Source organism: Theropithecus gelada, chromosome 9 (assembly GCF_003255815.1).
Source record: "Theropithecus gelada isolate Dixy chromosome 9, Tgel_1.0, whole genome shotgun sequence".
In the NCBI taxonomy this organism is placed as follows: Eukaryota; Metazoa; Chordata; class Mammalia; order Primates; family Cercopithecidae; genus Theropithecus; species Theropithecus gelada.
In genome coordinates, this window is record NC_037677.1 from 43,385,859 (window position 1) to 43,412,541 (window position 26,683).

General features: G+C 37.3%; 1 protein-coding gene across 4 annotated transcripts in view; it reads right to left on the minus strand.

The window, feature by feature from the left end:
- The window catches only part of ZFAND4 (zinc finger AN1-type containing 4), a 56,533-nt gene that overhangs the window by 19,118 nt on the left and 10,732 nt on the right, over positions 1 to 26,683 (minus strand). For 2 of the 4 annotated variants that reach the window (XM_025397887.1, XM_025397886.1), the window contains exons 2-7: positions 25,270 to 25,570; positions 24,280 to 24,383; positions 14,731 to 14,806; positions 13,711 to 13,778; positions 12,047 to 12,287; positions 4,101 to 4,248 (exon numbers count right to left, since the gene is read on the minus strand). In XM_025397887.1, the coding sequence (XP_025253672.1) occupies positions 4,101 to 4,248; positions 12,047 to 12,287; positions 13,711 to 13,778; positions 14,731 to 14,768 (495 nt within the window). In that variant the 5' untranslated portion in view covers positions 14,769 to 14,806; positions 24,280 to 24,383; positions 25,270 to 25,570. The remainder of the gene's footprint in view (positions 1 to 4,100; positions 4,249 to 12,046; positions 12,288 to 13,710; positions 13,779 to 14,730; positions 14,807 to 24,279; positions 24,384 to 25,269; positions 25,571 to 26,683) is intronic. The other 2 variants (XM_025397884.1, XM_025397885.1) reach the window with 1 other exon arrangement.

Here is a 26,683-nt window from a genome sequence, read left to right on the forward strand (position 1 = left end):
AATATGGTATACAGCCATACAATGAAATATTATCCAGCCTTAGAAAAGAAGGAAATTCTGACACATTATGACAATTTTATAAGATAAAAAACTTCTGGAGATTGGTTGCACAACAACGTGTTATACACTTAACATTACTGAACTGTGTGTACACTTAAGATGGTAAAGATAATTTTATGTCATATGTATTTTACCACAATTAAACATAAAATTTTTAAAATTTTAATGGTAGAATCTAGGTATTAGATAAATAAGTGTTCATGGTAAAATTCTTTCAACCTTACTGTATATTGGAAAAGAAATAAAAATATAGATCAAAATTTCTCTCATGAACAAAATCCTTAATGCAAAAATCCTAAAGAAAATATTAATAATTTAAATCTAAAGAAATGAAAAGGAAAATACATCACAACCAAGAATGGTTCATTCTAACAATGCAAGAATATTTCATATTTTTTAAAAATCAATTCATCACAATATCAGAATATTTTTATTCAGTGTAAAATAATTCTTATTTCTCTTTGGACTTTTTGACTATCAGTTACTTAGAAGTGTGTTATTTTCAAATATCAGACGGTTTTCTGTCTGATATTTGATATTATATCAAATATCAGATATAATATCTATATCTATAGATATAATATCTATTATTGATTTCCAATTGTATTCCATTGTAATCAGAGAGCATTTTTGTATTATTTGGAATCTTTTATACTTTATTTGAAACTGGTCTGGGCTCAGTGACTCATACCTGTAATCCCAGCACTTTGGGAGGCCGAGACAGGCAGATTGCTTGAGGTCAGGAGTTCAAGACCAATCTGACCAACATGATGAAACCCCGTCTCTACTAAAAATACAAAAAATTAGCCAGGCATGGTGGCATGAGCCTGTAGTCCCAGCTACTCGGGAGGCTGAGGCAAGACAATCGCTTCAACCTAGGAGGTGGAGATTGTAGTGAGCCAAGATTGTGCCACTGACCTTCAGTCTGGAGGACAGAGCAAGATTCTGTCTCAAAAAAAAAAAAAAAAAAAAAGAAAGAACCTGTTTTATGGCACACAATATGGTTTACCCTGGTAAATGTTCTACATGCACTTAAAAAGAAATGTGTACTCTGCTGTTTTGGGTAGAGCATACTGTAAATGGCAGTTGGGTCAAGTAGGTTGATAGTGTTGTTCAAGTCTCCTAAATCCACTGATTTTCTATCTGTTCCATCGATTTTTGAGAGTGGGATGTAGGAATCTTTGAACAAAAGTATTTGTTTATTTCTTTGTAGATTTTGCTTCATGTATTTTAAAGTTCTATTATTAGGTGCATAAACATTTAGGACTGTAAAGAAAGGATTTTTTTTTTCTTAATAGAGCTAGGTCAATTGTTCTCCAACTGAAAAAAAAAAAAGAAAAAGATCTTTACCCCACTTTACATTATATCAAAAAAATTTCAGCTGGGCGTGTGGCTCACGCCTGTAATCCCAACACTTTGGGAAGCCAAGGCGGGAGGACTACCTGAGGTCAGGACTTTGAGACCAGCCTGGCCAACATGGCAAAGCCCCATCTCTACTAAAAATACAAAAATTAGCCAGGCATGGTGGCACATGCCTGTAGTCCCAGCTACTCAGGAGGCTGAGGCAGAAGAATTGCTTGAACCAAGGAGGTGGAGGTTGCAGTGGGCCAAGATTGTGCCACTGCAGTCCAGCCTGGTGACAGAGCAAGACTCCGTCTCAAAAAAAAAAAAAAAAAAATTCAGCTGGACTAAACCTAAGTGAAAGAAAAACAATCATAAAGCTTTGAGACCTGTGGCAGGAAAATATTTCATCAAAAGGTTATCAAAAATGATAACCATAAAAGCAAACTGGGCACAGTGGCTCATACCTGTAATCCCAGCATTTTGGGAGGCCGAGGCAGGTGGATCACGAGGTCAAAAGTTCGAGACCAGCCTGACCAACAAGGTGAAACCCCCATCTCTACTAAAAATACAAAAATCAGTCAGGCGCAGAGGCACGCGCCTGTAATCCCAGCTACTTGGGAGGTTGGGGCAGGAGTATTGCTTGAACCCGGGAGGTGGAGGTTGCAGTGAGCAGGGATCGTACCACTGCACTCCAGCCTGGGCGACAGGGTGAGACTCCATCTCAAAATTAAAAAAAACAAAAGCAAAACTGATAAATTAGAATAGAATTAAAAACATTCACCAAAAGAATAAGAAAGTAAAAGAACAAGTCACCAAAGAGTGTTAGAAATATCTGCAACCCACGTATCTGACAAAGGACTTGTATCCACAGTATACAAAAATGCCTAGAAATCAATTAGCAAAAGGCAGAGAACTCAATTTAAAAATAAACAAAAGACTTGAACAGGCACTTCACACACAAAAAAAAATCTTAATGGTCAATAATCACATGAAAAGTCAGCATTACTCCTCATTAGAGAAATATAAATGAAAACCATTTACACAGTCACCAGAATGGTTAAAATTAAAAGGACTGACAATATCAAGTGTTGGCAAGAATGTGGCATAAACTAGAACTCTCACATTGCTGGTAAGAGTGTAAATTGGTTCAAATGCTTGGCAAAATTGTTTGGCATGATACTAAAGTTAAACACATATCTTTCCTCTGACTCTGAAAGTCCATTGCTAGGTATATGCTCTAAAGAAACAAGTGCATATGTCCACCAAAGAATGTATGAGAATATTCAAAGCAGGTTTACTGATAAAAGCCAAAAGCTAGAGACAACTCAAATGTCCATCAAAAGGAAAAGAGAGAAGCAAATTGAGGTAAATCAATCACATAGTACAATAGTACACAACAATAAAAAAGAATTAACTGATACATGCAACCACATGGATAAATCAAACAAATATGTTGAACAAAAGAAACCAGACCATATTCTCTATGATTCCATTTATATAAATTTCAGGAATAGGAAAAACGTATTTATGGTAATAGATGTAAGAACAGTAGTTATTTCTGAGAGTGGGAAAAGGTAGATATTAACTGGGAAATATTATGAGGTAACATTCTGGAGTGAAAGGTCCTATTTTAACTTGGGTTGTGTCTACATGAGTGTATATAAATGTAAAAATTCATCATGTCGTATATTAAAGATTTTTGAATTTTATTATATATTAAAAGGAAGGGCGAGGTCAGGAGATCGAGACCATCCTGGCTAACACGGTGAAACCCCGTCTCTACTAAAAATACAAAAACTTAGCCGGGCGTGGCGGCGGGCGCCTGTAGTCCCAGCTACTCGGGAGGCTGAGGCAGGAGAATGGCGTGAACCCGGGAGGCGGAGCTTGCAGTGAGCTGAGATCCGGCCACTGCACTCCAGCCTGGGTGACAGAGCGAGACTCCGTCTCAAAAAAAAAAAAAAAAAAAAAAAAAAGGAAGGGAACCATTAATAGAGTAAAAAGGAAAGCAATAAAGTGGTAATATGAAACAAAGGACTTTTATCTAGAATATATATAAAACTCCAAAAAAATTCTGTAACAAAAAACATACAACCCAACAGAAAAATGGAAAAATATAGGTGTTTTATTAAAAAGCGTATCCAAATGACCAATAAACGTATGAAAGGTGCTCAACCTTCCAGGTCTCATCAGAGAAATGCAATTAAAACCACAATGTGATGCCACTACAAAGTAGAATTACAAAAATTACAAAGGACCATGCCAAATACTGGGAAGAATATGGGAAAACGGCAACTCTCATTCACTGTTGTAAAGAATGTAAACTGGTTCAATCACTTTGGAAAACTGACACTATCTACTAAATAGTAGATATCTTTATCCATAATAAATAACTATTAACATATTTTTAAAAAGTAATTATTGCAAGATTAAGATTAAGCTCTCTTTTTTTATCCTTCTTAGACCCAGAATGATCTTTAAAATAATGAATTATATTAAGTGCAGTATAATCCCTTCAGGTGTGCTTCTAATCTAAAAAAAACAATTTATCCCTTTTAGAAGTTTAATAAATAACTGAGGCCAGAAACCTGAAATGAATAATACTTTATAATATTTTCACAATGACCAACAGACCTCATTGCTGAGTGCCCTGCAGGGGTAAGCGAGAGATAAGCCTGGCCAAATGCCAACAGCTTCACCTTTTTGCTGAGATTCATATTCTTCATCTTAGCCTTTAGCAGCTTCATCTTATTCATAGTTATTGAATTTTCAATTATCTGTTGCCCAGAAGAAGGAGGCTCAGTTTCTTCATCCTCATCTGTATCCGAATTATACATAGAACCACCACTGAAAAGAAAACAATAACTACTTGAAATTTTTCTGATACCTGCTCAGTGACTAAAAATGCTCTATATGAAACAGCAATCTATAGAAGTTACTAATGATAAAACACTACTTCCATTTTGTCAATGTCAATGTCAATGCAAGGAAAATATACTTCAAAGAATGTACTTCTTAAAAGAAAAAATGAAATGGGAATAAATATTATGATCTAGCATTACTGAAAATCTAGTATAGCTGAGCTTCTCCAAATTCAGCATATCATAAATGAAGACGTTTTGGCACCTGTCATATCATTCCCAAAGAGGCAAAATCCATTTCCTTGAGAATGTCTGATTTCATTTTATCAGGCAAGGCTGATAATTATGCAACCCAGACAACAGGTTGATGAGATTTCCATGAATCAGAATTTTTTAAAAATTGGCACGGGAGAGTAGCATACATTTTTAGTCATCCTGAGGGGATTCTCACTAAAAAAAAAAAAAAAAAAAGAATTCATGCACAGGTGTCATCACTTTCTATTCTTAAGACTATTCTTAAAGGGCAAATATATATATGTGTGTGTGTGTATGTGTATATATATATACATACACACACTTTTTTTTTTTTTTTTTTGAGATGGAGTCTCACTCTGTCACCAGGCTGGAGTGCAGGGTGCAATTTCGGCTCACTGCAACATCTGCCTCCCAGGTTCAAGCGATTCTCCTGCCTCGGCCTCCCGAGTAGCTGGGACTACAGGTGTGTGCCACCACACCCGGCTAATTTTTTGTATTTTTAGTAGAAACGGGGTTTCACCGTGTTAGCCAGGACAGTCTTGATCTCCTGACCTCGTGATCCACCTACCTCGGCCTCCCAAAGTGCTGGGATTACAGGTGTAAGCCACTGCGCCCAGCTAATAAATTTTCTTAAGTAGAAATAACTTAAAATTTTTCTAAATATGTTTGAAAATGTAAAAACCTAGAATAGCATAGATTTTAACAAGAAAAAAGACATCCAGTCAAGTCATGATACAAGCTATTAAACAGGTTAAACATTTCAATACTGATCAACCACAGTGACGTTATTCATATTTCAATGTAATTAATATTTGGAACCCTTCCTCTTTGATTGCATAATGATGTATCACACTATCCTCATATTTATATTTACATGTTTGTTTTGCCCCTTATTCACCCATATGTAAGCAAGTTGAAAGCAGATATTAGATTTTATCTTCTTAGTCTGCACCAGGCACAGCGCTTGGTACATAGCCAATAAATGTTTGATGAACTGAACACAAAGATTTTGAAATTTCATTTATCTTTTCTATAATGGGAAAATTAGAATGGCAAGGATTTGATAAAATACAAGCTCAGCACATTTGGAGAACGATTAAAACTTTAAAGCAGAATAAGAATACATATTAGTTTTTATGCAGATTTACTTATAGGAAAACTAGGTTATCCACACAATGCAAGTATGAGGGTTAATAAAATTTCCCATTTTATATGGTTGTAAGAAATGGAAACAATTTAGGATAGCCTTAATAGGATATATTCCTTAATGTTTCTGAAGCACATATTATTGCCACACAAGTGCAAAAAAGAGAGTAGACAGCCCCATTCCTACATTTTATACGGTGCAACATGAAATGCTCTGAAACTGTGGGTTAATTACATGCACTACACGCATGGGTAATAGCATCAGAAGGAAGAATGTAGGACTAGTCTCCACAACCAATTCAGTCTGTAATGCTTGACTTATGAAAGTCACAGTTACCTACTACAACATGGCTACCACAGTATGATAACCAACACAAGTACAACACTGAAGTAATAACATTGCCTGCCATTTACTGAATGCCTACTCTGCCAGGCACTTCCCACACATTATTCCTAATTCTCACAAAACTACATAAGGTAGATATTATAGCCGATTTTATTAATGGAGAAACTCCAGGTGAGAGAGGTTAAGTGATTTGGCGCAAGATCAGAAAGCTATCGACAGCAGACCTAAGATTCAAATCCCCCATCTGTCTGGTTCCCAAGCTGATTCTTCCTACTACCACTCATTGCTTCCCCAGGCACCAAAAGACAGGCCTTACTGCATCATGCTTGTGCACCCAAATGAGTGCCAGAACTTCTACTGTGTGAAGGCTTCTGTCTCAAGGCCAACTACACAATACCTGAAGAGGAAGGGTGTATGAAGATTTTTGTCATTTCACCCTGTGGAGTTAGAAGGAATAACTCAAGTATACACTACTCTCAGTTACCTTGCAATATTTTAATCTTAAATACTTCTGAGTTACCCTGTGGCATTTTAAGTATCTTTATTGAATACTGAAAAAAGTTTCTGATTCAACATTACTGTCTTGAAAAGACCTATTCTCTCATGGAATATATACATATACACACACACATACATACACACATATATATCTTTTATATATATAATATGTATTATATACATATATAAAAGAACAATAATGATAAATCACTGGACTCATTTTAGAGTATAAAAGCACCTTTAAGTTCACCTTTTTTTTCAAAGAACCACATTATTGTGTTTTCTCTCATGAAGTATAGATTCATGAGATGAGTTAGAAGCCAATCACAAATTTTTTTCAGATGAAAAATGTAACTAGATTAGGTTAACATAGTAATTTATAAATTTAATCTGAAATGGCTTTCTTTATATTTAAATATCATATTTAAATCTTTTGATTTAATGATAGGATTAAAGGATACGAGATGGGCAAATGTAATATTATTCAAACATGAAATCTGTACATCCCAAAGCCAAGACCTCATTTAACTTTCACAATTTACCATTAAGTCTTACAATGTCTCCTTATCTTTCTGTTTAAAAAATCCCAGGCCAGGTGCAGTGGCTCACGCCTATAATCCCAGCACTCTGGGGGGCCGAGGTGGGCGGATCACCAGGACAGGAGATCGAGATCATCCCGGCTAACACGGTAAAACCCCATCTCTACTAAAACTACAAAAAAATTAGCCGGGCGTGGTGGCATATGCCTGTAGTTCCAGCTACTCGGGAGGCTGAGGCAGGAGAATCGCTTCAATTTGGGAGGCGGAGGTTGCAGTGAGCCAAGATAGCCCCACTGTACTCCACCCTGGACAACAGAGCAAGACTCCATCTCAAAAAACAAACAAACAAACAAAAAAATCCCAGTAAGGTGGCATGATCCACTAAAAAGATTTGAGACTAAGAAAAGACTGATGCTGAATTTTGTGTCAGAATGAAACAAATTAACACTCAATTCTACCTCTTCCTTTCTAGAGTAGGAGCCAGCAAACCATGGTCATGGGTCAAATCTGCCCTACCACCTATGTCTATTTCTGTGTGGCCCATGAACTAAGAATGGTTTATGAACTTTAATTAGTCGAAAAAACTCCAAATAAGGGTATTTCATAACACATGAAAAGTAAATAAAATTCAAATTTGAGTTCATAAATAAAGTTTTATTGGAACACAGCCACATTCACCCAATCATGTATTACAAATGGCTGCTTTTGCCTACAATGGCAGAATTGAGTAGCGATGACAGATTTTATGTGGTTCTCTCATTGCTCTACATTGTGATATGGGAAACTACAAATCACTGTGACACAGTCATAATTCAACAGCATTTTGACTGCCATGTATATTGCTATTCTGTGACTTTTTTTATTAGTAGTGTACACCCAACCTTGTCAAACAAGAAAAGTAGATTTCAAATGTTGCCATTTTAAGGTTCCATAGAGTGGATTATTTGTCAGCAATTAGATAGCAAAGCATGATGCTTATTATGCAGTGACACTATAGCTATGCTAAAGGAAAACAGCATAAATAAGCATTACCAGGTTAGGTGTTCATCACAATATTCCCAACTTGCAGGAAAGCAACAGTCAGAAAAATTAGAAAATTTACAATTTACATCATAGTACAATTTACATCACATTTACAATTTACATCACAGCAGAATTTCTTTACAAAAATAAAAAATGAAAATGAAGCTATAACCAAAGAAGTTTCCGATTGTTTATATCTGCTAGCCAAGCAAGGAAAGCTACTTATCAATAGTGAATTAATTCACTATTGATCATAGCAGTTGAGGAAGTATGTCCTGAGAAAATAAACTTGTTTAAAGGTCACTTTTTCAGCAGGAACAATTTCGCAAAAAGTTGACAGCATTGGAAGCAACGTCAACAGCTGATTTAAAAATAAGGTAAATGATTGAGTCATTTTCCTTGTTTTTTGATGAGCTGACATATATCACCCATATTGCTCTGTGTTACTATTTATTGAGGGCATCATTACCAAGTTTGAAGTGACTGAAGAGTTGGCCTCTATGAATAGTCTGCATGAAGCTACTACAGGTGAGAATATTTTCAAATAAATTGCTAAAACATTAATTTAGTACAACTTTAAGTGAACTCTGCTATGACTGATGGGGTGATGTGTGGAACAGAAAAAAAAAAAAAACTTAGTTGGACAAATTTATAGAGTTAGTGAACACGTAAGGTCTTCTTTTTTTTTTTTTTTTTTTGTCTTTTTGAGACAGGGTCTCACTCTGTCACCCAGGCTGGAGTGCAGTGGTGCGATCTCGGCTCACTGCAACCTCAACTCCTGGGCTCAAGTAATGTTCCCACCACAGCCTCCGAAGTAGCTGGGACTACAGGTGTGTGCCACCAGGCCCAGCTAATTTTTTTCGAGATGGAGTTTCACTGTGTTGCCCGGGCTTCTCAAACTCCTGGACTCAAGAGATTCACCCATCTTCTAAAAGTGCTGGGATTACAGGTGTGAGCCACCATGCCCTTTAAACATGTAAGGTATTTAAAGTATACAGTTATTCATCAGCAGGTATTTCATGGTAAATATCTGAATCTATCCTGTGTTATTAAACCAGCAGTGTTAATGGTAAACTTCAATTGTTTCATGGACTTATCCATCATCAGTTTGGTGGCTTACTGGTAATAAAGTTTCATTATGATTTTTTTTAGCTCAGGAACTCTGAATGAGAAGAACTGGCCTTAACTACTATTATCAAACACTTTTTAAATTTTTTAATTGTCTTTGGAAATTAATTTTAATGTGGACTTCATGTTTTGTAATGAATTTAACCCAAAATTACAAAATAAAACAATGTTTATACGTGAAACATATACTGCAATACTGTCATGTTAACAACAACTAATGTTTGAATTGCATGTAATAGCAAGCTGCAATCATTCCCATGCTTTCAAAAGTTGAAATTAGGTAATATCTCTATTCCCACAGAAATTTGCAGCAGATGTATTTCTGAGCTCAAGCTATAGGTCTAGCAGTGATTTTATACCTCAGGGCAATTTCCAAAAAATGTCCTATTTCAAAATTCATTTAAATGTGGAACTGAGGAGCTTCCAGGGCAAACAGCAAGAAAAGATCTGATAGAATTTTATAAATGTCTTACAAATGATCAATATGCTCAATAAAATAATGTGCTCATGGACTGATAGCAGTATCTGACAGTACCTATCTGTGTGAAAAAAAATTTTTCTAAGATAAAATACACAAAATCTCATTACAGATCAGTATTAACAAGCGGACTTTTGCAATTAACCTTGCAAATTTGATGGGCAACACTAACTTTCAACCTCAATTAGGTAAAACATTATTCCCATGAAAAAGAATTCCATTCTTCTCTGGAATTCTGTGGTACAAACAGAAGAAAAGTACCCAATTGTTAGTCTTATATTTTGAACTTTGTTAGTAAAAGTTTTGTGGAGATCTGTTTTCTCTCGTTATGTAAGTACCTATTTAATATCCTTAATGCTGTATCTTGGCCTAAAAATCCTAAAATAGTTACTATCTGCACACCTTTACAGAAGAAGTTTGCTACCTTTGTTGTAGACTAGGAAAGCCTCTTCTAGAACAGGAAAGATAAATGTCCTTCATGGTATGACCAGATCGTTTTCTACTCCTCTTTCTCATTCATCCATCCCTTTCCTTGTCCAATTATTGTAAATGAATACAAAGGAAGAAAAAATAAATAAATTATCTTGTGATGAACAATAAGACAGTTCTAATTAAATTCCATGATGACATTTGAGCTGAGTCATAAAAACAAATAGAAGTTGGCCGAGGAGAAGCCGGAGTAAGAGGAGAAAACGACGTTTTAAGAAAAAGGGAAAAGGTGTATAAAAACACAGCATAACGAAAAGACCTGGAAAACTATGGTGACAGGTTGTTAAAGGACTCATACACTAAGCTGAGGAGCTTGGGTTTCCTTTAGGAAAAGAAAGCCAAAAGAGTGTGTACTAGGGAAGAAAACTAAACAGTGAGCCAGCACATGGCAAAAGTGGTATGAAGACATTCTATTAATGGCCTAAGGCTGTAACCCTCACTGCTACCTCCTCCATTTCTTGCCCATGGTTTATGCCAAGTTTGTAGTGCTAACCAGATGCTGACATATTAAAGTCAACAGGTAACACCCATGTGTCACAGTCTGCTCTCTGAGGCCACAAAAAATTGAGTCTAATCTTTCTTTCACGTAACACTCTGTGGTGGGCAGAATCCGAGGAGAATCTCTCTGACTCTTGACCCCTGGTGTTCACATCAAATATGGTTTCCTATCCTTGAGCCTAGGCATGATGGACGTCTTGCTTCTAGCCAACTGAATATGGCAAAGGACGTTGCAGATGTAATTTAGGCCCTAAATCAGTCAGTTTTGAATTCATCAAGAGGGAGCTGAGGGCAGCCTCTAGTCAACAGCCAGCAAAAAACTGGGCCCTCCATCATATAACTGAAAGGAAATGAATTATGCCAGCAATAAGAGTGACCTTGTAAGTAGATTCTCCTCCCCAGTCAAGCCTCCTGATAAGAGACTTGCTGACACCTTGACTCCAGATTGTGAGACTTGGAGCACAGTGATGCTGTGCCTGGACTCTTGACCCAAAGAAACTGTTCTCCAAACTACAAGCTGTTTTTTCTTTAAATGATTTCACCACTACCTTTTTATTTTGCAGGACCTGTAACACCTTCCCTTTCTCTGTCTGCTTGGCAAACTCCACTCCCCTTTTAGGGTCACAGCTTCTCAGAGGTTGTGTCTAACTCTCTGCCTTTCATGCATAATAAAGGCCCTCTCACCTATTCTCCCAGAGATCCTGGTATCTTTTTATAACATCACCAACATTATATCACCGATACTCTTTATAGCAGACTGTATGCTCCATGAAGGTAGGAACAATCATCTTTACATCATCAGTGCCTTGCTCAATGAATGGCCATAAAAGTTCAGTGAGTGAATGCTTAATAACTTGAAGTGAAAGAAGATAAACAATCATAGTAACTCAGAATGCACAGCAACTAACTGAGAGGTTGCCTTGTCCAATTCTCTAATTTTTCTATTGCTTAGCTAAATATCTGTAGGGTTTCTCCTCCTGATTTTAGAATATTACAATTTCTCTCCCTTTTATAGAATAGGAAAACAAGATCAGAGAAATAAAGAGATTTATCCGCCTTTAAGCAGCAGACTTAAATTTAGGAAAAAAGGTATCAACTTCAGGTTTAACCCTTTCTATTATGCTAAGGTTGTATAATAACACACTATTATGACAGGATTCTATAATCTATTAGGCATCTTAGAGTTTCACAGAGTAACAGAAACAAATCTTTTTATGAAAACATCCCACTCTGTAAAAAAAACCTCAGTTTTATCATATCAATCATATGAAGGACAATTTCAGACTTATATATTGGGGGCTGGGGTAGGAATGAGATGCATGACATTTGTTAATATATATAGATTATTTTGACAACACAAGGTAAACAAAAGTTTATGGTGTACCTCATACGATGTTCTCCTTTTCTCCGTAAGACATGCAAATGAAAACCTATTTTCTTTGAAGAGTCAGATAACGGTGTTAAAGTGCCATCTCCCCTATCTACAGCAGGAAAGAAATTCAATTGATCTCCTTCTCGGTACACCAAAAATGTAACTTGTTTGTTGCAGGAGGTCTTCTCCCAGACCTCAACTCGACTGGAATCCAAGTACTCTGCCATCTTCCTAAGTGGATCTTCTGTAGGAACTACAAATGGAAAATTGATAAGTCTTCGATTTGGATCAAGTTTTATGCATCTGGGCACAGTAGTGACAGGATATAATGTACTGAATTTGAACAACAGCCCTGTGCATATAATATAAACATGATATTCTTCAAATAAGTTTCTGATCTTTCTAGAGTTAATATAGCATTCCTTATGTTGTATTAATAAGAAACAAACAAACGAAATGCATGATTATGTTACTATGTTCAAAGACAGAGCTAAACCAAAACATGAGGGTTTTTTGTCCTATGCCATTATAGTCTATATTTTTTTCCCTGTGCCACTAGAGTCTGTATATTTGCTGATTCTATGACATTACTATCAACAATTCTTTTACTATATACTTTCTGCTCCCTATATTTTCAAATATTGGTTCCAACAATAATTAAAATCAACATAAATCCCACTTACTTTAGATTAAAAGTACACAGACACAGCCGTATGTGGTGGCTCATGCCTGTAATCCCAGCACTTTGGGAGGCCGAGGCAGGCAGATCATGAGGTCAAGAGATCGAGACCATCCTGGCCAACATGGTGAAACCCCGTCTCTACTAAAAAAAAATAAAAATACAAAAATTAGCTGGGCATGGTGGCGTGCACCTGTAGTCCCAGCTATTCGGGAGGGTAAGGCAGGAGAATTGCTTGAACCCAGGGGCCGGCGGTTGCAGTGAGCTGAGATTGCGCCACTACACTCCAGCCTGGAGTCTCCACTAACGTCATCTTTTTGAGGGCCCTTCCTACCCTATTTTCTACATAGCACTTACAACCATTAGGAGTTACATCAACTCTTTACACATTTATTGTAGGCACTGTCATGAAGCAGAGACTTTCTCTCCCATGTCTACTATACTTGGAACATTGCACTGACCATTTAGTAGATGCTCAATATGTATTTGTTGAATGAATGACTGGATTTCAGAACTACTTATATTCTGAGAAAGGATGCAACAGGGCCATGATAATATCCATGAAACCCAGATGCATCACAAACCAAGTAAACAGACAACGTTGGAATTTTGCAAAACAATCATAATCTCAGGAATTGAAGATCTGGTCGATTTAAAAATAAACAAGATTCCTATGAAACTAAACACAATGGTAATATAATACTTACAGTATGTCATTCCATTTCTGTTCCCTATATTGGCAAAAGGTTTATTTTTAAATCTCCCTGAATTGGATCAGGAATCAGGTGATTTTTCTGAATTGTATTTTAGAGTTCCAGCCTCTAGGCATTTAGGTTTTAAAGAACAATGCCTAGAGAACCAAATGTGATTTTTCTAAGACCTAATAGCAGAAAGGAAACCTAAATGAAACCTGAGGCTATAAAAATACTAACTGACATAAAGAATGTTACTGTCAAATTGTTTATATATATATATATATATGTATATATATGCCTACCTCTTCTAGTATTTATAGGTCCGCCACGCATAGCCAAAACTAGCTTTAAGGTACACCCTTCTGAAATGCTGTGGAGAGTTAACACAAAAATAAATCATAATCATCAAAATGCATTCAGTGCTAAATGTACACATAATTACATGCTGGCTTATCAGGCAGAGTGCCTACTCTCTAAAATATAAAAAGATATAGCAATGTAAATACATATAAAATGTTAACGTATTTATTGGTACAAATAATAAAAGAAGTGAAACAAATTCTCATAAGCCATAAAGAAATCCAAGAATAAACATACTGGAAAAGACCTCTGTGACTATGTGTTTTAGCTTGTTCATTTCACATTAAGGACAAGGAGGCCCAGAGAACAAAAGTGGCTTGCCCAAGACCCAAAGTATAGAAAATAGCAAATCTATTTAATAAAATAGAAAATAGAAAAATAACAAGGTCTCCTGACTCTCAGTGCTCTTACAGCTATTCCACACTGCCTCTTATCCTTTTGCCCTTTTCTTAAGAAAGGAGTGATGAATTATGTGAAAGAGGGGAGAAATAAGAGAGACAAAGTGTCAGAAAGTATGTTGGTAGTCACTGGTGCACACAGCATTGCTTAGTAACAAAAGCAGGGCTTAACGAGAAAGGAAAGACTTTGGGAAGAACAATTCTCTCTTATCCAAAACTCTTGTAAAAACAGAAAGAAAAGGAACATGGCCAGGAAGGAATGGTTCAATATTCAAAGAAAGGAGCAAAGTAGGCAAGAAGATAATAGGAGGATTTCAAAAGGCAAGAGATAAACAGCTTGACATGAAAAATGAAAAGGGAACATAAACGTATCAGAGGATAAAGGTTAAGTAGTATAGAGTACCAAACTAATGCATCTAAAGTTCAGGATGTATGATGAAATCTAGGAATCTGAACTATTCAGAAGAAAAAGAGACATGATCTAAGAGTTCAAAAGACAAATATTAGCATATGGAGTCATAATACTAAGTGCCTACAAAACAGCCAATATGCAATTACACTCACTTGTAATCATTCAAGCAATAATCATTTTCAAGTTCCATGTTATTCCAAATTAAGTGCTGTCGACAGATGGGAATACCTTAAGGGAAAGTTATTAAAAAAAAGTGTTAAAAGAATTCAATAGCATCTCCAAAAGAGTATGATACAAATCTATTTCATTAAGGAACTAAGAGTACTAATAAATTAAACATTCTTCTAAATTGAATGCTAGGTGCTAAAATTTACAGAAGGCATGCCTAAAAGGAGATATAGTCCAATCCATTCACTGTAGAAAAGAACAGATGTTGCAACAACTCTCTGGTCCTAAAACAAGGTATAAGATAGAGAGCCCTTTAAAAGGCAAGATAACATGCTCCTGCACAGCAAAAGAAGCTATCAACAGAGTAAAGAGATGATCTACAGAATGGGAGAACATATTCACAAACTATGCATCTGACAAAAGTCTAATATCTATATGCTATAAAGAACTTAATTCAACAAACAAAAAACAACCCCATTTAAAAATGGGCAAAGGACATGAACAGACACTTCTCAAAAAAAAAAAAAGACATATATGTGGCCAACAAATATATTTTAAAAGCTCAATATCACTAATCATTAGAGAAATGTAAATCAAAACCACAATGAGATACAAGCTCACACCTGTCAGAATGGCCATTATTAAAAAGTCAAAAAATAACAGATGTTGGCAAGGTTGAGGAGAACAGGAAACGCATACACTGCGGGTGGGAATGCAAATTAGTTCAGCCATTGTGGAAAGCAATGTGGAGATTTCTCAAAGAGTTTAAAATAGAACTACCATTCAACCCAGCAATCCCACTACTGGGTATATACCCAAAGAAAAATAAATCGTTCTATCAGAAAGACACATGCACTGGTATGTCCATCACAGCACTATTCACAATACCAAAGAGATGAAATCAATCAAGACGCCCCCGCAACAGTGGACTGGACAAACAAAATGTGGTGCATATACACCACAGAACACCATGCAGCCATAAAAATAATAAAATTATGTCCTTTGCAGCAACATGAGTGCAGCTGGAGGCCATCATCCTAAGAGAACAAATGCAGGAACAGAAAACCCAAATACCGTGTGTTCTCACTTATAAGCAGGAGCTAAACACTGAGTATATATGGACACAAAGATGGGAACAATAGACACTATGGACTACATGGGGAGGAAAGGGATGTGGGTTGAAAAACTACCTATCGAGTACTAGGCTCACATCCTGGGTGACAGGATAATTCATACACCAAACTTCAGTAACACACAATTTACTCATGTAACAAACCTGCCCATGTATCCACTGAACCTAAAATAAAACTTGGAAAAAAAAAAAAAAAGATATTGGGCTGGGTGCAGTGGCTCATGCCTGTAATCCCAGCACTTTGGGAGGCCGAGGCAGGTAGATCACGAGGTCAAGAGATTGAGACCATCTTGGCCAACATGGTGAAACCCCATCTCTACTAAAAATACAAAAACTAGCCAGGCATGATGGCAGGCGCCTATAGTCGCAGCTACTCGGGAGGCTGAGGCAGGAGAATCACTTGAACCTGTGAGGTGGAGGTTGCAGTGAGCCGAGATTGCGCCACTGCACTCCAGCCTGGCAACAGAGTGAGACTCCATCTCAAAAAAAAAAAAAAAAAGATATCATGAATCAGGCCTGAAGAGTTTAATATTTAAGGCCTAAAATGGAAATCAAAAGCAAACAGGAATAGCTATTCTTATATCACATAAAACAGACTTTAAAGCAACAACATTTAAAAAAAAAAAAGACAAAGAAGGTCATTACATAATGATAAAAGGATCAGTCCAACAAGAAGATATTACAATCCTAAATATATATGCACCTAACTCCTGAGCTCCCAGATTCATAAAACAATTACTACTAAGAAAAGAGATAGACAACAACACAATAGTGGGGGACTTTAACACTCCACCGACAGCACTAGACAGGTCATCAAGACAGAAAGTCAACAAAGAAACAATGGACTTAAACTGCACTCTAGAACAAATAGACCTAACAGATACTTACAGAACATTCGACCAAAGAACTGAAAAATATACATTCTTCTCATCAGCACATGAAACTCCAAGATCATATGAGAGGACACAAAAAAGTCTCAAAAAATTTTTAAAAATCAAAATTCTGTCAAGTATCCCCCCAGACCACAGTGGAATAAAATTAGAAATCAACTCCAAATACACAGAAATTAAACAATCTGCTACTGAACGATTTTTGGGTTAACATTTCGAAATCAAAATGGAGATTTAGAAATTCTTCCAAAGGAATGATAATAGTGATACAAGTTATCTAAACCTCTGAGATACAGCAAAAGCAGTGCTAAGAGGCAAGTTTATAGTGCTAAATGCCTACATCAAAAAGTCTGAAAAGTCACAAACTGACATCACAGTTTGATGTGTAACATCACACCTCAAGGAACTAAAGAAACAAGAACGAACCAAACCCACAGCTAGCAGAAGAAAAGAAATAAAGATCAGAGCAGAACTAAATTGAATTGAAACAAAAAAATGCTAAAGATCAATAAACAAAAGGTTGGTTCTTTGAAAATATAAACAAAATCCACAGGCCATTAGCTATATCAATCAAGAAAAGAAAACAGAAGATGCAAATAAACTCACTGAGAAATAAAAATGGAGACATTACAACTTACACCACAGAAATACAGAAGATCATTCAAGACTACTACAAATACCTTTATGCACACAACCTAGACAATCTAGATGAAATGGATAAACTCCTAGAAACATACAATCCTCCTACCTTAAGTAAGGAAGAAATAGAAATCCTGAACCAATAACAAGCAGTGACAATGAATCAGTAATTTTTAAATTGCCAACAAAAAAAAAGCCCAGGGCTAGATGGATTCACAGACTAATTCTACCAGACATTCAAAGAATTGGTACAGGCCGGGCGCGGTGGCTCAAGCCTGTAATCCCAGCACTTTGGGAGGCCGAGACGGGCGGATCACGAGGACAGGGGATCGAGACCATCCTGGCGAACACGGTGAAACCCCGTCTCTACTAAAAAATACAAAAAAACTAGCCAGGCGAGGTGGCCGGCGCCTGTAGTCCCAGCTACTCGGGAGGCTGAGGCAGGAGAATGGCGTAAACCCGGGAGGCGGAGCTTGCAGTGAGCTGAGATCCGGCCACTGCACTCCAGCCTGGGCGACAGAGCCAGACTCCATCTCAAAAAAAAAAAAAAAAAAGAATTGGTACTGGCCAGGCTCGGTGGCTCATGCCTGTAATCCCAGCACTTTGGGAGGCCAAGATGGGTGGATCACGAGGTCAGGAGATCAAGACCATCCTGGCTAACACAGTGAAACCCCATCTCTACTAAAAATACAAAAAATTAGCTGGGTGTGGTTCACGCACCTGTAATCCCAGCTACTTGGGAGGCTGAGGCAGGAGAATTGCTTGAACCCGGGAGGCAGAGGTTGCAGTGAGCCAAGATCGTACCACTGCACTCCAGGCTGGGTGACAGAGCAAGGCTCCGTTTCAAAAAAAATCAAAAGAAAAGAATTGGTACCAATCCTACTCAAACTATTCCAAAAGATTGAAAAAGAGGGAATTGGCCAGGCAAGGTGGCTCACGCCTCACGCCTGTAATCTCAGCACTTTGGGAGGCTGAGGTGGGCAGATCACAAGGTCAGGAGTTTGAGACCGGCCTGGCCAATATGGTGAAACCCTGTCTCTGAGAGCTCAAAGCTGCAGTGAGCTGTCATTGTGCCACTGCACTCCAGGCTGCGTAACAAAGTGAGAACCTGTCTCAAAAACAAAAACAAACAAACAAAAATCTGTAATGGAAAAGTTAAAAGCATTAGAACTCAAAACATAGTAACAAGAAAACAACAAAAATTTGAATAGACACTTCACCAGAAAAGATACAGATGATGCAACAGACTGAGTGTTTGTATTCACCCACTCAAATTCATATGCTGAAGCCTAAATACCCAATATAATGGTATCAGAGGTAAGGTTGGGGGTCTTTGGAGGTAATTAGGTCATAAGGGTAGGGTCCTCAAGAATGGGACTAGTGTCCTTAGAAGAGAGATGATCTCCCTCTCTCTCTCTCTCTTTACCATGAGAGGATATAGAAAGAAAACAGCTGTCTGCAAACCAGAAAGAGTGCCCTCACCAGATCCTAGACCTGTGGGTAATCTTGGACTTCCCAGCTCCAGAACTGTGAGAAATTAAATTCTGTTGTTTAAGCCATCCAATCTATGGTATTCTGTGACAGCAACCTGAACTTTTTCTTTTTTTTTTTTTTTTGAGACAGGGTCTCATCTGTTGCCCAGGCTGGAGTGTAATGGTGCAATTTTAGTTCACTGCAACCTCCACCTCCTGAGCTCAAGCGATCCTCCCACTTCAGCCTCCTGAGCAGCTGGGACTCCAGGCGCATGCCACCACGCCCAGATAATTTCTGTATTTTTAGTAGAGACGGTTTCACAATGTTGCTCAGACTGGTCTTGAACTCCAGGACATGAGTGATCCACCTGGCTCAGCCTCTCGGCCTGAACTTATTAAGACAGATGACAAGCAGATTAAAAGATGCATAACATCATCAGTCATTACGAAACCGTAAATTAAAACCACAGTGAAATATTGCCAATTCATATTATAATAGCAAAAATGAAACAAAAACTGAAACTAAAAGAACCCAGACAATATTATTAAGTGCTGATAAGGATACAGAGCAACCAGAACTTTTACGTATTACTCATACAAACACAAAATGGTAACAGCTGCTCTGGAAAATAATTTAGCAGTTTTATAAAGTTAATATATACTTCCTATGCAATTCAGCAATTCCACTCTTAAGTATTCACCCAAGTGAAATAAAAACCTATGCTTCCATAAAAATGTGTATGTGAAAATTTATATGACTTTATTTGTAATCACTAAAAACCACCCAGATGTCCCTTAACTTGGGAATGAATAACTATGGTACTTCCTTATAACAGAATATTACTCGGCCATAAACAGAATGAACTACTGATACATGTAACAATATGATAAGTCTCAAATGTATTATGCATAAGTGAAAAACAACCAGACTTAAGAGACTATAAAGTGTATGATTTCATTTATATAAAATTCTAAAAAAGGCAAAATTACAGGAACAGAAACAGATCAGTGAGTACGACAGGGGCTTGGAATAGAGGAATGGATTGACCACAAAAGGTACAGAAGAATTCTGATGGGTGATGGAACTGTTCTATATCTTGATTGTGGTGGTGACAGTATGATAGTAAATGTCTGCCAACACCAACAGAACGATATACTTGTTATGGGTTGAACTGTGTCCCTTCAAAATTCTTATGTTGAAGTCTAAGCCCCTTATACCTCAGAATGTGACCTTAATTTGAAGATAGAATCTTGACATATGTATTCAAGTTAAAGTGAGGTAACTAGGGAGGGCCCTAATCCAATATGACTGGTATCCACATAAAAACGAGAAATTTGGAGGCAGATACACACAGATACAAGGAGATTATCATGTAAGAAGACCAGGGTGATGCCTTGAATAAGCCAATGAACTAGAAAGATTGAAAGCAAATCCCTAGGAGCTGGGTGAGAGGCATATGACAGATTCTACAGCCCTCAGAAGGACCTGACAGTCACCAGCTAAATTTCGTATTTTCAGCCTCCAAAACTGTAACTTTCTGTTGTTTAAGTCACCCAGTTTGTGATACTTTGCTATGACAGCCCTAGCAAACTAATACAATGTGTAAATTGTATGATATGTAAATTATATCTTCCTAAAAAATGGTTTGTTAGAATCTGGAGACAAATGAAAACATGCTCAGTATTATTAGTTAGCAAATTAACAATGTGTATAAACTACAAAAAATGATCGAAGCTATCTAATCATATATATTGCTGTGATTACAAAGCCCTTAAGTAACTATTACAATTTTTTAAACAAAAAAATATTTTTAGCAAAACAAGTACTTGGAATTTAATAACACTGACATTCAACTTACCAAAAACTTATAGGATATAGCTAACACAGTTATTGGAATTTTAAAATAAATGGTTAAGTTTTTAAGAAGTTGAGACTCCTAGTTTCAGCTCTGATATGTGGAGAACTTTTAATTCACCACTCCTTACAAGAAAAAAAGCTGAACAAACTGAAAACCAACAACTTTTCCTGGTGCCATCAGAGAAATTAGGTAGTAAGGTAAACCACCATAACAAAATCTGTTGAGATAGGCAAACCCAGAGAGTCAGAGTCAAGATCCGTTTATGTGAAGCAGAAGCCTCCAAAGTCATGAATTGGAAGGAACACTTACATGGTAATTTTGATGAATTCATAGAGGCTGAGTGTGGACCAGCATGAGACTGGGAAATTACTGAGGGCCAGTACACCAGGCCCGTCTAGCCTCCCTACCTCACTTGAACTACTAGAAGCTGAGGGAGAAGAGAAGCTAAGACACACTTTGAAGGTCCCAGCCCAGAGGCACAGACCCACTGAAAGATTTAATCGTAAGATTACAGAATGTTCCCCCTCTTCCCAATATCTCACCACCACACTAACAAGGCTCCAGTAAAACAACAGTGGATTACAACTGAAAGAATTGTAAGACACAAACTCTAAGGAGGAGTCTTCAGGGAAACTCAAAGGCATCAGGGGAGACAAAACAAGAAAATGAGAGGAATTTGAAGCCTCTAGCACTTGCAACTACAGCAAACATTAAACACAGCCCAATTTCTAGCCAGTTGAAGATAAAACATCACTCTAATGTCCTATTTACCTCAATTCCTATTACCTGATATATCTGGTTTTCAACTAAAAATTACAAAGCATGCTAAAAGACATGAAAACACACAGTCTGAAAAGAGAAAACTAGCATCAGAAATAGACTCAGATATGGCAGAGATCTTGAAATTATCAGACAGGGAAATTAAAACAGCTAAGATTAATATGCTAAGAAATCTAATGGAAAAGTATACAACATGAAATAACAGATTGATAATACAAGCAGAGATGGAAACTTTAAGGATAAAAAGTAGATGTTAAAAATAAAAACACTAACAGAAATAAAGAATGCCTTTGATTGGTCATCTGCAGACTGGATGTGGTGAGAAAAGAATCGGGAAGTTTGAAAAATGGCAACAGAAACTTCCTAGGAGAGGCACAGTGGTATGCACCCGTAGTCCCAACTACTTGAAAGGCTGAGGCACAAGGATTATTTTGAGTCTAGGAGTTTGAGTCCAGCCTGGCCAACATAGTGAAATCCCATCTCAAAATAAATACATAAAAGAAACAAAGAAAAGAAAATAAACTTGGCAAAACGGACTGTTAAGAGAAAAAAGAACACACAAAAACAACATCTATTAACTGTGGGACAATTTCAAAAGTTGTAGCAATTTCAAAAGGTGCTACTAGAATATCAGAAGAAAAAATGAGACAGAAGAAATACTTAAATAATGGCCCGATTTTCCAAAATTAATGAAACATACCAAACCGCAGATCCAAGAAGCTCAGAGAATACCAAACACAATAACTACCAAAAAATCTACACCTTCAACGTATTATATCAAACTGTAGAAAAGCAAAGACAAAGACAAAATCCTTAAATCAGGCAGAAAAGGGGAAAAAACACCTTACCTAAAGAGAAGCAAAGATAATTACTACAGGCGACTTATCATCAGAAATCATGCAAATAAGAAAAGAGTGTAGTGAAATATTTAGTGTTGAAAGAAAAAAAACACCAACTTAGAATTCTATACCCTGAAATATTATCCTTCAGAAATGAAGGAGAAATACTTTTTCAGACAAACAAGAAAAGTTAAAATCTGGGTTTTTTTGCAAGAAACCTTAAAAGACATTATTCACCAAAAAAATGATGTAGGTTAGAAACTAAGATCTACACAAAGAAAGCAAGAGGGCTGAGCATGGTGGAATTTGTTGCCAGTGGACCCATATTGCAAGAAATGTTAAAAGACATTATTCACAGAAAACAGGATGTAGGTCAGAAACTCAGATCTACATAAACAAAGGAAGAGGGCTGGGCATGGTGGCTCACGTCTGTAATCCCAGCTTTTTGGAAGGCTGAGGCAGGAGGATCGCTCTGCTAAGCACTTCACCTTTAACTCATTTAATCCTGAGAACAACTCTTTGAGATAAATACTATTATTCTTCCATTTTAGACTGAGACATCTAAGATAAAGAGAGGTTAAGTAATTTGGGCAGCCAGTAATCTGAAGCCAGGCAGCAAGCCTTCGGCACTCCAGTCCCCTTTTTCGAGGCCCTTTGCAAGTCCCTGAGCAGGCCCTGCTCCTCCCTTGCTGCAGCCTCCTTGTTCCTAATGCAGCACACTCCTTCAGCCCTTTCTCCACTAGCCCCTCCATCCTCCCCACTCTCCCCACCAGGCTCTAGTACTCAACTTACCAAAAACTTCCCCTAAAGGAAAAGCAGTCTGGCAGAATAATCATTTTCCCAGCAGGATAAACCCAAGCAGCCTCACCTCTGCCCTCCGTATTCCATATCCCTCTAACTTGGAGAGTCTGACTCACACCGTGTGACCCCCAATGTCTTCCAGGGTATAAAATAGATCACCCAGAAAGGGCTTAAAATGTATTTTTCGGCTGGGTGCGGTGGCTCATGCCTGTAATCCCAACACTTTGGGAGGCCAAGGCAGGTGGATCACCTGAGGTCAGGAGTTCGAGACCAGCCTGGTCAACATGGTGAAACTCCATTTCTACTAAAAGTACAAAATTAGTCGGGCGTGGTGGCACATGCCTGTAATCCCAGCTATTCGGGAGGCTGAGGCAGGAGAATCATTTGAACCCAGGAGGCAGAGGTTGTGGTGAGTAGAGATTGTGCCATTGCACTCCAGCCTGGGCAGCGAGAGCAAAACTCCGTCTCAGAGAAAAAAAAAAAAAGGAAGACTATGTTCTCTCTCTGCCATGTGAAGATGCAGTGAAAATGCAGTGGGCAAGCCTAGAGGAAAGTCCCCACCAGAACCTGTCCATGCTGGTACCCTGATATTCAGCCTTCAGACAGAAATAAATTTCTGTTGTTTAAGCCACCAGTCTGTGGTATTTTGTTATGACAGCTCCAGGAGACTAAGACAGTAGGGTATTTTACATATTACCTTATTTAATTTCCTAATATCTGTATTTGTTCATAAACATTTAAACTTAGATTCAATTGTCTAATAACCACAAAGCCACTGCTTTTGTCCCTACAATGTCTCCTCCTACAGAGGACAAGGAATCTATAACTTGGCTCTGGTTCTGACTCGTGGAAACTAAGTATTTCCCCTTGGATGAGTTATTAATCTCCTCTAAACCCAAGTTGACTCTTCTGACACAAAAAGATTGAAACAGAACTCTCTCTAAAGTGCTTCTGCTGCATAGAGATTATTTAAAATTCATGAACGAGATTAAAAATACAGAGATAATATACAACACAAGAGGATTTCATCTTCATGCTCCAAAAAAGGTATCCTCTAAACTATGATATAAATTGCAAAGCAGAACAAAGTCAAAATAGACTATTATGACTCTAGACCTCACCAAATCATTTAGGGCAGACAAAAGCTTCAACAGCCATTACTGAATGTGCTGATGTGGTCACTGGACTCGGCCAGCCACTTACTTCAGTAGGATGTCTCCTGGGGCTAGATAAATAGCAAATATTCAGGAGCTCATGTATCAGAATCCTTGACCTCACAAAAATGAAAAATTCTAACCCTCCTCATCCTTCTATAATTCTGAACTTAAACCAGCTGGAGGGCAACCCTAGTCACTACCTTTATATTACAAGCAAGTTCCAGCTGGTTTCATCAACAAAGATCCATTTACTGTTATATGGAACAATTTAATTTTCTACTCAAAACTGGATTTTTAACAACTACAAATGGTAAACATTACTTATTGCAGAAATCTGCAAAATGAAAAGAAAAAGGCTAATTTTAATTTTTAATTTTTAAAAAGTGCACTTTTAGGCACTTTTTGCAAATATACAAACCACAAAAGAGACGTTACACATTATTCAGCACCCCTGCTATGCTAAGGGAACTTTGAATGTATGTAAATGTAAGCCAAAAACTCTTTTCGGAAAACCTCCACATTAAAAAAAAAAAAAAAAAAAAAAGGGTGGTTGCAAAGCAGTGTAAAAAGGGAAATAAGATCCCTAGAAGGGAATATAATTACTATTTCCCATTAAAAGTAAAATAAAAAGTAACATTAAAAGTAACTATAAAATAGTTAAGGCAGAATTTGCATGTCACCATAACCTGCTGAAAGTTACTCTAAAATACTATTTCACACCACAGCATGATGCCAGGGATTTGCTTCCAAAGAATCTGGTGAACACAGCAACGGGAACAAAATAGTTCATAAGCTGATAAATGTTGGAGAGAGGGAGTAGAAGGGGGTTCAGTATCTTATTCTTTCTAACATCATATATGTTTGAAATTGTCTCCATTAAAATACTTTAAAAATTACTAGATATTATTGAACAAATTTAATTTTCATATCCTAAAAACAAAGAAAGATGAGTACCTTCCAATCTTCGAATTTTTGCTTTCACAGAAATAATAGTTTCAAAAGGTGAAACTCTCAGCTCAAAACATGTTCCAGTTAATGTTTCAATGAAGAGCTCCATGGTATCATAGAAATGAAGTCTGTAGTAATATGGTCCCATGTTATCATCATTGAAGAATGGAGGCTCTTTTCTGTTATCCATTACTTTGATTTTTCTAGTTCTTCTAAAATATGTCGTAGGCAACTGTATTCCAGTTCTAGCCAAATCAGGTTTGAAGACTGGTAATATATATTGTTGTTCATGTTTTGAGTTTTGTACCTAAAAAAAACAAGAATTTTTTTAATAAGCCTATCTGAAAGTCGTATTTGTCCATAAAGATTTTTCATGTACCTGTGGTCCATATCAATCTTCCAGACAGCCCCAGAATTCACTTTAGTGCTTTTAACTATGTCTAATCCTGAACTTTTCACATTTGTCTCTGAAATCACTCTCCCATCTAGACCATAAGATTATTAAGAAGAGGTATATTTTTTATATTATAAAAATATATCATACGAGAGCTCAGCACAGTTACTTATATATACAGTACATGCTCAACAAATACTTTCGTTGTTAAATGATGTATAAACCAAACTCAACAAACACATCAGTACATTTTTGCAAGGCTTTGAAAAATTTATTCATATCCTTTTCTAAAACATATAAATTATGTCTTCTATACCATACAAAGCATAAGCTTACAACCATTGTACATTTGATTTTTTTTTTTTTTTTTTTGACAGAGTCTTGTTCTGTCACCAGGTTGGAGTGCGGTGGCACAATCTTGGCTCACTGCAACCTCCGCCTCCCGGGTTCAAGCAATTCTCCTGCCTCAGCCTCCCAAGTAGCTGGAATTACAGGCACCCACCACCATGCCCAGAAGATTTTTGTATTTTTAGTAGAAACAAGGTTTCACCATGTTGGCCAGAATGGTCTCGATCTCTTGACCTCGTGATCCACCTACCTCGGCCTCCCAAAGTGCTGGGATTACAGGCGTGAGCCACCGTGCCCAGCCATTTGACATATATGTGTGTGTGTGTGTGTGTGTGTGTGTGTGTGTGTATATATATATATTTTTTTTTTTTTTGAGGCAGGGTCTTGCTCTGTTGCCCTGAGCTGGAATGCAGTGGCAATGATTACAGCTCACTGCAACCTCAACCTCCTGGGCTCAAGCGATCCTCCCACCCAGCCTCCAAAGCAACTGGGACTACAGGCATGCACCATCATACCTGGGTAATTTTTATATTTGTTGTAGAGACAGGGTATCTCTATGTTGCACAGGCTGGTCTCAAACTCCTGGGCTCAAGCAATCCTCCTGCTTTGGCCTCCTAAAGTGCTGGGATTACAGGCATGAGCCACCATGCCTACTCCTGTTGTATATTTGAATCATAC